Raw genomic sequence first — 12,171 nt, 5'->3', positions numbered from 1 at the left:
AAAACAAGCACCAAGTCTACTGGGAGTTTGTGTAAACGGTCAAACCAATTTATTCACGCCTTAGAAAGCTACAACTAGCATTCATTAGCCACCAAAGTACTGCTCACCAATAAAGAAAAGCGCCTGCGCTGTCGCTGCACTTCGTTGGTCAGGACAAAGATGCTGGAAAAACTGGCAAAGGCGATTTTCACCTAATAATACAAGTTCCAACTAGTACGAGCGACCCACCGGCCTTACATGTACCCTCAAAACTAAGCAGAATGCCTTGGCAATGCACGAACTCGCCTGTCCTCGTAGTCCCTGCTGAGGGCACTTCGATGGCGCGCATAGCAACAAGCTGGAGGACGTAAATTGGAGGTTCCCCCATTCGCTTTCAAACGTTCGAGAACTGGATGAAATATTCTGCTCATATTGAATGTCCAGTGAACATGTCCAACGGGCTGCCAGAATCCGCCCGGAAGCACAGCGAAGACGCTTCAAGTTGTTTCAGCAAAATCGAAAACTCGCGATAGCCCCTGGATTGTCCTTAATAGGCATGCGCTCCACTTAGCACGAACCTGCGGGGTTACTCGCCAACTTTGTTTCCGTGCTGACCACCCCTATAGCTCCACGATCTTCTGCACCAATGTACGCCTTCCAGACCACAAGTCAACTACCTACTCACGCTTCAACAGCCACTAATACACATACATCATGTCTGTTGCTCACTAATGCTCAGAGCTGTGTTGCTCTGCGAATTTTCCCAATCTGGAAAGATCGAACAGCGTTTGGAGGCCCTCCCCAGCAATCTCTAATTTGCCCGCTCTCCCCACATAGCTTCTCCGCTTTACGTTATCCTGTACTGTTAGCGTTTGACCAACCTAGCGCAAGAACTAGAAACACAGCAATAGCTATTCGCAATGAAAGACCTGAAGTTCACCTCTGGGCGCCCCTCCATGCACGCAGTGTGCAATTCTCTCGTCAGTTCTCCAACCGTCAAATGCACTGCTCCGAAAAAGTCGATGAGACTGTTCTGAGCAGAACAGCATTTGCTTCAACATTACAATGTCCCTGGCCTTCGGTCGCTTCCCAGTCTTCAAGATGCGCAGGGCTCTTGAAAGACCTTGCAAGAGTTCCTCCAGGAAGCGCGTTCGCTCATTCACAGATGCTGTTTGTGGATACCGTGGAATTTCGTCAGGTATTAAGGCAGCCAAATGCCCAAACCAAAAATTTGGAAGCTGTTCCCCTGTAAGCGTTACTATGCAGAGAACCGCGTCGAGAATCATAAAGCGCAGCCCCATGCCTTCAAGAGCACGGAGGTAAGTGCAATTAGTCAAAGGTTTCGTCTGATGAACCATCGCGTACGAAACTAGCCGTTCCGCTATCGCAGTTAATCTTTCGAGATCTTCAGGAGTAATAATAGACAGCCTAAGAATCCTGCGCGATTGTTCCAGTAGGGGGACTGGGTCTGTGGGCACAGGCCTAAAGCCGAAGGCAGCTGCTGCGCAGAATGGCCTCAAAACTATTGGAGGATACAGTACCGGCTGGCGGAAAAATAGGTGAACTTGAGATTCAGAATCCTCAAGAGGCAGGGCCATTGTGGGACGAAATTCTAGCGGTAACCAACCGGAAACATCCGGGGAAAACGAAGTTAAACTCTGAAGGGACTGTATTGGTCCAGGTGGCTTAGCTTCGCGCTTATCTTCTTCTGTTGAGCTCGTCTTAATCTCCAGAGCATTTTCCGCTTCACTGCCCGAGTTGCTTTTGCATTCCCTTCCGATCTTATCTCCCGGTGTAACCACGCTTGTTGCTGAATGTACACCATGAGGCCTTGGAATCTGATCTAGCCGTTCTTGCATTTGGGTTTCCGTTGATCTTTCTTCTGGAGGACCCGCCTCGGCCACGCGTGGATGTATCGTTGTCTGCCTTGCCAAAAGATGGAAGAACGGAAAAGGTCCCGGCGCTAAAGCTCCAAAGTGAACCGTTGGCAGTGCATTACTCGTTGGATGCCGTTTGCTAGGGCCGGAAGCGGCAGGATTGTGGCACGGTAAATCATAACCTCCTCCCCGTGGCAACACTTCCTTAGTCCATTGATCCCATCGGGACCATGGTCCCTTCTTGTGCTGGTGTCTCACTTGCTCAAGGGGCGACGATAACGATTGAGTCGAACGTCGAGCGCTCCCTCCCAGGATTGTCCAAAAAGCCGACTGCGAATTACTTGGGCCCGAGGAGCCTAGAGATGTTTGCTGGATATATTGGCCATAACCTGCCCCCACTTCCGATACTCCCCTAAATATGGGTGTCTGTGGAATCGGAAATCCCTCCGGTAGCAGAAGAGTGGCAGATAATGATGGAAGTTCCGGAGTGCCTGATGGCGTCCCCGGAATCGTTTCGAGCATCGACAGCGATGAACTAGAGCATGGAAAGCTGGGATACATCCGGATGCCTACATGGTCGACGCCACTGCATCCTGCGTCTAGCCATGTTTTCCGGCTTATCGGTGGTGGAGTAGGATATCGCGTGTTCTGGTCAGCAATTCGCTGCATGCCGTGGAGCAAATCAGGAGCTTCCGATGGTCTTGGAGGAAGTTCCCGAAGTAGCGAATTCGATGAGACTGGGGTTGGGGAGCCTGAAGGACCACTGATCCACTCTTCTTCTCCTATGCCCAACGCCGTGCCCTCTGCCACCGGCAGCTTCCGCTTTTTCAGCGGCAGTTTCCTCTGAGGAGGCGAAACTGACATACTACTTGATCTCGAATAAACAACACACTGCGGGGTAAGATTAGAGCTGGAATTGCCTTCATCTGAAAGCTGGCGGGTATGGAGGCCCTTCGAAGCCAACCTCCTCTGGCTCGCACTACAGAGGGATATTAGCATGGTGACTGCTGCAACGGAGGCCAAGCCTGCTAGAAGAACGGATATGCATGGATGAACACGCAATGCCTTTGGAGGGAAACTACGTACAGGGCTTCGCCCCGATGCAGAGGAGTCGAGATGGTTGAGTGCCGATACATCCCATGCGTCGCCATCCCCCGACAAGGCAGCGCCTAAGCTGGAAAACATTGGAGGACCAAGAAGAAGCTTGCACTTCTCGGTAGTCAAGATAGGCTGGAATAAATACCTGTAAGACAGCACCGAACCAGCTGTAGAAGTTTCTACACAAGAGAACCTCTGCCTGCCGACAGTGAGTGATTCAGTACTTGCCAGCGGCGTCGCCCTTTACAGAGATGGCGGGAGAACACCTGATATCCGCAAATACTTATTAATTGCTTCAACTGATGATTAAAAAGGGCTTCACATCGCTGAGACAAGACTCAAGACATCAAGAATCCGGGTGCGCTCTTGATCTCGTGCGCAGAACAGCGAGACTGGTGGACATGCTAGGACTTGTGGCCGTCTGCTAGCACCAGCTCCCTTCAGTGTTTTTCTGGCGTAAACTGGCTAGCAGTTGTGTGACACCTTTAATACTTTAATTTATCTGCATTTTTGACTCAAATCTAGGCGAACTGGTGAATTGTTTGCCGCCCGTTTGTCTGGCACGACGCACGCGCAGTCCCTTTTAAGCGCAGGGATGTTCACATTGCATTGTGGGGACTCGGGTGGTGGAGGCGGTTGTTCGTGTGGGGATTAATTGTAGCTGCTTTCACTTGTTTCTGACGTGCCACCGAGCAGTCGAGAATGCCTACGTTGAAACGGCGTCGTCTGGGCGGGCAATGCAGCGTTCTTCGATCGAAATTACAGTACCCACACTGAAAGAGGCAGGTGTCTCCGCAACTACAGACGCAAAGTTGTGGCCCATACCTACCAACATGGTTTTTGAGGGGGCAATCAACTGGCGCAGACCGAATATAAGTTTTCAGTGCAAGTATGGTTTGCTAGAGAAGGGCGGAACCCAGCCTCCAGCAGAGACTATTGAGGCTTGTGTGTGAAAAACAATATCGGAATGCAGTCTTAAGCTCTCCTCGTCGCTGTTACACCCTGATAGAGGGATGGAATCGCTGTCCGAAAGGGTAAGCAACACTGTTCCTTTTAAAGCGACGCAGTGGCGCCACCGACAACGACGACCCTTACCTTCCGTCCTGATGGTCCAACGTAGGCTTTACTTTGGGGATATTCGGTGCAGTCAACACTCGGGAAACACCGAATCTGAGTGCGGGAAAAGGCAAAGTTCATGGATGTGCCGAATGAGAACGAACTCCCACGCAGGTTGACTACCTGTTCAATATTCCGGAGTCTCATGCCTTCCGAAGTACGCATGGGACTCCGGAATATTGAACAGGTAGTCAACCTGCAAGCGGAGTAAATAAATAAAGGCAAAGTTGAACTGTCAACAAAGGCGTTTGAACCCGCCGTTGTTGGCGAAAAATAACGGAATTACGACAGCTTATCTGCGTTGATTTCAAGCATCTTGCCATAATCACGGTGGAGCGAACGTTTCCGCCTCCAGGGATAGAGGAGCTTCCCAATCAGGCAAAAGAAACGACTCTTGTCATTTGTTCTCGCCGACGTGTTTGTGCAGATTCCAGCCCATCGTGAAGGGACACGGATAAGGGCTCTCCACACTCGCACTAGAGAACCAAAGGAGCATATATCTCTTTTGGGAACCCAAATGCAATTGCAGTGGTGGAACGCATTATTTGGCTAATCAATGAAAAGTGGATGGTTTTATGGATGACGAGCTTGTGTTCAACCGACATGCACGCAGGTGCGCAGGAGGACCTACGCCACCTACGAAATGTTTACGTAGAGCCTCCACTTCCGTATCTTTCTGCCTAATAAAGAAATGGCAAATAGCACTAATACTGCTTCCAGAGCATTTGAAAGATAAAAATGCATCTCCAGAGAAGATGAGATCGCCGCCGCAGCGCAGACCCTGTCGTATTTGCACGGTCACCACGGGCTGAAGCAGCCTTCGAGATTCGTGTGAATAATCGAACGCTTTCAGGATTAAGTGAGAGGATCGTGTTTATTTCAACTGGAAAACACTGCTATCCGGTAGCCGGCTTTTCGTTAGATGGAAAACGCTGGTCGAGCAGCCTCAATCACTCGAGACAGCGAACTATCGCCGGAGATTTCCACGCGGCAGTATGAACGATGCATGGACCAGGGCCGGGACCTTAAAAGTTGACAGCGTTATACACCAGCTTTTCCAGCTTTGGAGTTAACTTCACATCTCACTAGCGCCCTTGCTAACCAGGTGGTGCTCTAAGTTTAGCAAGTGTTCCTTCGATTTAGCATGTGGATCCCGTAGGGTTCAACATTCGAAAACCCTGTTATAATGCTTCCCCACGAAGCGTCCGACATCCTCCTTTGCCTGCGGAAGTCATGAGCAGCGACAGAAAAAGTGCTTCTGATTGGCGGGGAGTTGACGATCCCCTCCTGGGTTGCAACGTTTTTCCTGCAACTCCCGACGGACGGCAACTCCGCATTCACGGATACCCATGCCCGCCATCGTTGGGTGCTGTAACAGCCTACACAATTGTTAAGCAGCTGATCAATTTTCAATACAAAATTCGCACGCAAATAGGTATGCGTCCACCTTCCTTTAACATTGCTATAAAAAGAGGGTAGTGAAACAGTAAGCAGCGTACTCTGCCTTAACCGTAGAGCGTCATGAGCAGCAAGAGTCGAAATACTGAAATAAGTGCAAAACCCAAGCATTATATCACACAGCTAGTCTATAGGAATTCAGCATACAGCGGCTCACCGGGATTGGGCTGTCGTAGAGAAGGGGAGGGCTCGAAAGGCAGAGCACCGCTAGCAGTAACTTAGGCTTCACGTGTAACTAGGTTAATCTAACTTAGCAGAGGATCGTCGTGAGATGAAAAATGGGCAAGATATCCAAGATTAGGGCTCCCAAAAAGCAACGAACCCTCCCTTCAACAGCCTCCTTCAGGGGTCTTGCGAAGTGTGGCCCAGGTGCGTTTGCCTGGAACGAAGACGAGCGGGCCAGCCATAGGTGGCAGCACAGCTTTCTGCAACAACCGCTGCAAAGAAATCATGCAAGCAGAATCATTACGGCTCTGTTGCATGCACAAACATGCACAAACACCGTAAGCAATTGGTAAACCCATCCTTGTCCCACCTTGCAAGAAAATGGAAATCTGCCAATAAGGTGTGTCTGCATTCTGTACAGATACTTCTGCTGGTGTGCACACTGGCTACATAGGGCAAAGTAATGCGTTCAACAATTTCCTATAGTGTTGTTGCAACAGTGGCTTTTCGCCCTCCATCATGTTGGGTTACAATACAGCAAGAGTTGCAGCAAGGTTTCTTCCGCCTCAATACAGGCCGCCAGTAGTGCCTGGCACTGAAAAAAGGCAAGACTGCCTAAACATAACACTAATTTGGCGGAACTGATCTGGCGGTCCACTGGGTAAAGACCGAATCAGCGGCTAATAGCGCTAGGGTCACCTGCGCTATTCGGCTGAGTAGCCCAAAAGACCCGAGACGGGCCCAAATGGGGGTTGGACTCACTCAATGCTCCGGAGAGTGCTGACAACGCTGACCGCTCCTGCGCCGAGCCTTTAAGGACTCAGGCCAGGCGCTGTCAAGCTTGGGGCCTGGACCGCCAAGGCCCATCCGGCGCTGGGAAGAAGGGGAAACTTCTCCTTCTATGGGCCAGTTAAATTCAACGCTTAATTTAAATCTGGAGACTATGTGATAATTAAGGGCTTAGTGTGAGTTGCAGCACGCAGAACCGCCAGTGTAGTGAACAGTGCTCACGGCTGCCACCACTTATCGGCCCTAGGCAGGCCACTTTCGGCACACGCTCCACACATGCACGCTACACTCAGCGCATAACCCTTGAAATGCGCTAAAAATATCAAAGACCATCCTCTTATTCGTATCCGGCGTCCAATCCTCCTCAAGGAGGAAGAGTGATAGTCGATCTGTCTGCCCTCTGATCCCCAAGCGGATCAGCGGGACAGGTCTACTATTTGCGGCACGGTTACAATGCCTCACAACCAGCCCCAGAACGTGGGTTGCTGCCGAATTCTCTCAGTCTGATGGCCTTATTGCCTCTCAAAAGTGACATAATTTGTTTCTATAAAGATTTTATATGCACTCTTTCAGCCGGATGGACCTCTAGAGGCCCACGTAGAGTACCATTGTAGTCCCTGCGCACCACAGACACCCTACAGTCATTGTAGGTGCCAAACAGGGCTAGTTGCACTGCACCTGCCTCTAACATGATATACGCTCACCAGTAATGTCGGTTTTCTAAAACGAACCAGGAAATAACAGGAATTTCGTCAAATTCGCCCCGCAAATCGGCGGCAACATCGTTGCGGGGCAACTGGGGGGGACGAGGGCCCTGCACGCGTGGAACGACGCAGTGACGTCACACAGGGCGAGAGTATTACGTTAAATAGCCTATATACCGACCAAACGAGTGGGTTTCTGAGTGCTGTCTTTGCAAGTGAAGTATTCAGGAACGTAAAAGTCCTTGACACACGGGCGCGAAAATACGCGGAACGGGGTTTACAGCGCAGCCTAAACTGTGACGGCGTGCAACTTGTTGTTGACAGTTGCTTTGTCACACAGGTAGGAGGGACCACTTCGTAGTATTCACCTGCTCTCCGACGCCAATTATTTTCCAGCTGTGAGCTGGGCCCCAACCCTCGCTCCACTGGCTGCATATGGCTAGGTCGGCGCAGCGGCCGACGACACTTTTTGTTCGATTTTTGGGTTGTGCAACTCTTTTCAGTCTAGCGGGACCCATGCCTCACGTTCGGTATGGTACAGCTCTCCGGAAGAGGTTCCGGTGATTACTAGGTTGTAACCCTTGCATTACAAGCCAGTTGCCAACCCAGGGACAAGCCATAACATTCCGCAGTGGCCTGTTGAAGGGCCAGGCTGCCGCAGACCCATACGGTCAACAGAAGCAGCAACGCCAACGGATGCAACTACAGCAAACACAACGACTGCGAAAGATGGCTACTGCACCTTCTGCAGGTGCAGGAGCCTAAGCCGCAGTTTCACATGCGGGAGAGATTCAGTTGCGGCCCGATGCAGAGGCTTAATAATCTAATTGTACGTTTTGCAGCGGCAGCACCCGCTCCAGAAATAACGAAAACAAAACCATCAAGAATAATGTTGCCAATAACAGCTGCAGCAGCAACAATACCAATGGCAGCGCATGCAATCACATTAACACCAGCAGCCCCAGCAAAGGCAGTTGGAGCAGCAGGACGAGCAGCAGCAGCAGACACTGCAGCCCGAGACACAAAAATTCCCCCTGCAAGAGATACTGTAGGAGGTTGGTCGAGCAGCACAAGCAAAAGGCACTAATCAGCAGCATGGTCGGCAAGAATCTTCAACTCGTTCAGCGCATCCCTTGCTCGGCGCCCATGCACGGGTGAAAATGTTCAACTTGGGTAGAATAGTAGGAGGGAGCAGATGCAGCATCGTTTACCAGATGTTGGCACCCATATTCCCATTTGAGTGCGTATTGATTACTGAGGGCACAAAAGTTTTTAACATGCGTCTACTGCGTTACTGCGTGCACGAAAAGGTGGGTAGATCACTTGCATGTGGAATTTCTCCTCAGGAGAGGAGTTGACGCAAGCTGCGCTGCAATTCATAGCATGCCACCTTCTCTCCCGGGCTATAACCAGGGTTCTCAGTTGTATCAGTGGACCTTCGTGAGCCTCAATAGTGTCAAAAACTTCGGAGTTCCCCAATGCAACTGCATTGGGGAACTCCGAAGTTTTTGACACTCATCATCCGTACACTCTTTCGGCGTCTCGGTACAGCGACGCATGGCGCGGATAACAAGCTATAAGATGTAGTTTGCAACGCACCTTCCTTTCACTTCTGCAGCAAGGCCACGTGCAGATGTAACCAAGCACCAGTTCACTACTTGCCTCAGCGCCGGTGACAGTTGTTGAACATTTGCTTGGCCCTGAACTGCCACCGAGTGCGCAAGCACAAGTAAATGTACCACTGACGGGCAGATTACCCCACACCAAGCTACTCCCGGTTTGCACAAACCCGATGAAGCTACAGAGCCGGTCGTCAAGCGTGCTCCACTGAAAAGAAAGGTGCATCACATTCAGATCAAGAGTGCTCCACTGACAAAAAGGACAGGAATACCGCATTCAGATACAAAAGCAACACGATGAAGAGCCGAATCTACAGAAGTACTGAAACTAGTGGAGAGAACGCCGCGGTACATCATACAGCATCGAAGAGCACCCTATGCAAAGTACAGGGACACATGAATCCAACAATAATCTGTCGTGCCATGCATTTGAACCAAGGAATAAAGGCAGACAAGTTGCTCAGCACGCCAATGTAGATATGCGGGAAACTGCTCTTCGAATCGTGTGTAAATTTTGAAACTGTACATGGGGCTGCTGCCAGCCCCCAAGCAAGCGTGCTGATTTGCAGGTTTGGCATGCTGCTGCACCGCAGACGTGCTTCCATGCCTTCTTATTTATTGCCAGTGTTCGTTTTTGGATTTTCTCTCCACCCTGTGAATCAGTACCACTTGTAGTCCAAGCAATCGAAAATGGGTGAGTTGATGCTGCGCGCTCGTTGCTGAGTGCGGCGGGTTGGGGGTTTGCGGATGCATGCTCTTGCTGCGTCTTTGCCGGGGATCCCGGTTGGTAGGGGGTTAATTGCGGCCTGCATTTACTTACTTTACTATAGAATATCTGGTTTGCAATTGTGGGGGCGGGGATGGGGATAGGGGGGCTGCCGCGGATGGGGAGAAACGGGCTCACCAGGCAGATCTTGGAGCACCCCACACCTTAGGGTCCCTGGCATATCTAGCTCGTGGATGAGCCAAAGCTCCTTCTGTTGGTTTTGCCATCTTACACTTTTGGAATTACGCGTAGTTTTTCCGAATGTTTACTGGTCGCGGTGTGCCTGAGGCAGCCATTCACCGGATGTGACGTTTCATTTTATGGTATGCGCATCTCGAGGGAAGTGAGCTGTTATTCTCATCCTTTGTACGCCAATCGAAAATGGGTGAGTTGATGCTGCGCGCTCGTTGCTGGGTGCGGCGGGTTGGGGGTTTGCGGATGCATGCTCTTGCTGCGTCTTTGCCGGGGATCCCGTTGGTAGGGGGTTAATTGCGGCCTGCATTTACTTACTTTACTATAGAATATCTGGTTTGCAATTGTGGGGGCGGGGATGGGGATAGGGGGGCTGCCGCGGATGGGGAGAAACGGGCTCACCAGGCAGATCTTGGAGCACCCCACACCTTAGGGTCCCTGGCATATCTAGCTCGTGGATGAGCCAAAGCTCCTTCTGTTGGTTTTGCCATCTTACACTTTTGGAATTACGCCTAGTTTTTCCGAATATTTACTGGTTGCGGTGTGCCTGAGGCAGCCATTCACCGGACGTGACATTTCATTTTATGGTATGCGCATCTCGAGGGAAGTGAGCTGTTATTCTCATCCTTTGTACGGTGCTCTATGCAGGGAAGGTCCACGGCTCTCTCGCCCGTGCGGGTAAGGTCAAGAACCAAACCCCCAAGGTGCAGAAGCAGGAGAAGAAGAAGCCGGTTACTGGCCGGGCAAAGAAGCGTCAGCTATACAACCGCAGATTTACCACGACTGTTAACCGCAGGAGAGGTCCGAATGCTCAGTCCCCTTGATCGGTAGCATTTTCCCTCAGCCGCTCCGGCACGCAGGCCGGTCTCCCGGGCCTAGCTGTTGCTAGGGTTTTGCTGCAAAACGAACGCGGATGGCATTGTTTGAGCCGATATGCGGCATTTCTAACCGGTGTATTGACGACTAGCAGCCCAGAAGCACAGTTGAGTTCCGCGCACTACGCTAGTCTGCATCAGGACTGCGCCGTCGTGCGTCGGACTTAACAGGCCTGTCTAGCCCAAGTTAGAAGGTTAGTGTAACGAAAGTAGCAGCTTTAACATGTCACTGGACTTTTTCAGGCGTTGCAGCGCCATTTAAGAATTAACAGAGGAACACTCCCACCAATTTCCTGATGTACCATAGGGAGTTGCTGAGGGCCATGCCCACGAGCATAGAAGTTGTCTTGCGACGCGCGTCTGAGGTGCGCTTGGCAACGCTATCCTATTAACGTAGAGCTGCCGTCGGTTCTTGGTTCCTTCACTATTCCTTTCCCCGCAACGAGAACCTAGCAGATCCGGTTGAGGGGAAATGAAGAGTTATTTCCGGAATCCCACGCAAGAGCGTGGGATTCCGGAAATAACTCTTGCGTGAGGTTCCTCAATAGGGCGTCGTATTTGCCCTTGCCGGCAGCTGAGGAAGGATCCCTGCGCACATATTTTAAGCGCCCTTTGCGCCTGTTCAGCCTCCTCAGCCGCGGCGAGAAGTCTGTTCTCTTCCTTTAGTGAGGCTTGCGCTCTTGCTGCTTCTTTCTCAGCTGCCGAGATTTCGCCTGCTGCCTCTACTTCATCGGTGGCAAGGGCGTCTTCCCTACTCGCCATTCCTTCGGTGTTTGGGGTTCCTGCAAGCTCAGAATTATCTGTGCGCTTCTCTTCGTCATTAATAAACTCGGACGTGCCAGGGTCTCCTGCAAAGCCCTCTTGGTCGAGCAAGCTAGTGGTTACTATTGTCTTCCTTGGTGGAGTGAGACGCAACCGAGCAGCCTCAATTGCAGTGTGAATTTCGTTGCTGTGATGTGGATTGGACAACCGCGTGCCATTCGCTCCGTAGCGCGAGTTGACCTGGTGAAATGATTGCTGCGGGGGCATTCCCTGAGCCTGCTGCAGGTTTTTGGCCTGCTCTGCCTCTTGCTCCGTAGCCTCAATGGAGCCCGCCGACTCTGGATTTTCCTTGGCGCCTGCATTGACTTGTTCGTGAGCGATTTTCAGCGAGGGCAAAGCATCCCTTGCCTGAATTATGAGAAGCCTTCTTTTCTTGCTTTTCTCCCCCATCCTGCTGATTTTGATCGTCTTGTTGTTCGCTCTCCTCAGAGCCGTTCACCTTCTTCTTCCTCTTAGCAGATGCAGTTTTCATGCTGTTGAATTTGGCAGAACCGAAAGGCTCTCCCGTTTCGTTATTATCATCATCTTGTTCTCCTTTATTTGCGGAAAAGGCGGACGCTAATGCGGCTTCTTGCTCATCTAGATCATCTATTTCGCCCTCGAAGTTGTCCTGTGACATCTCCGCGTCTTCCGAAGACTCGCTGAAGACAGCCGGCGCATCACCCTGTTGAAATGGAAGTGCCACAACTCCTTTGAATTCGTGAAGAGTCG

General features: G+C 51.1%; 2 protein-coding genes across 2 annotated transcripts; both read right to left on the bottom strand.

Annotated features, from left to right (window-relative positions):
• Window positions 1-599: 599 nt before the first annotated feature.
• Window positions 600-3,041, bottom strand: EAH_00052660 (hypothetical protein, conserved; the record flags this gene model as incomplete). Its single annotated transcript, XM_013391125.1, has 3 exons — window positions 600-656; window positions 920-1,012; window positions 1,239-3,041. 3 exons carry the CDS (start codon window positions 3,039-3,041, stop codon window positions 600-602), a joined length of 1,953 nt encoding a protein of 650 aa, XP_013246579.1.
• Window positions 3,042-11,118: 8,077 nt separating this feature from the next.
• EAH_00052650 (hypothetical protein, conserved) lies at window positions 11,119-11,850 on the bottom strand (the record flags this gene model as incomplete). Its single annotated transcript, XM_013391124.1, has 1 exon — window positions 11,119-11,850. One exon carries the CDS (start codon window positions 11,848-11,850, stop codon window positions 11,119-11,121), a length of 732 nt encoding a protein of 243 aa, XP_013246578.1.
• Window positions 11,851-12,171: the final 321 nt, after the last annotated feature.

The sequence above is a fragment of the Eimeria acervulina genome, genomic scaffold (assembly GCF_000499425.1).
Source record: "Eimeria acervulina Houghton genomic scaffold, Eah_scaff946, whole genome shotgun sequence".
Lineage (NCBI taxonomy): Eukaryota > Apicomplexa > Conoidasida > Eucoccidiorida > Eimeriidae > Eimeria > Eimeria acervulina.
This window is presented reverse-complemented; position numbering and strand designations above follow the sequence as displayed.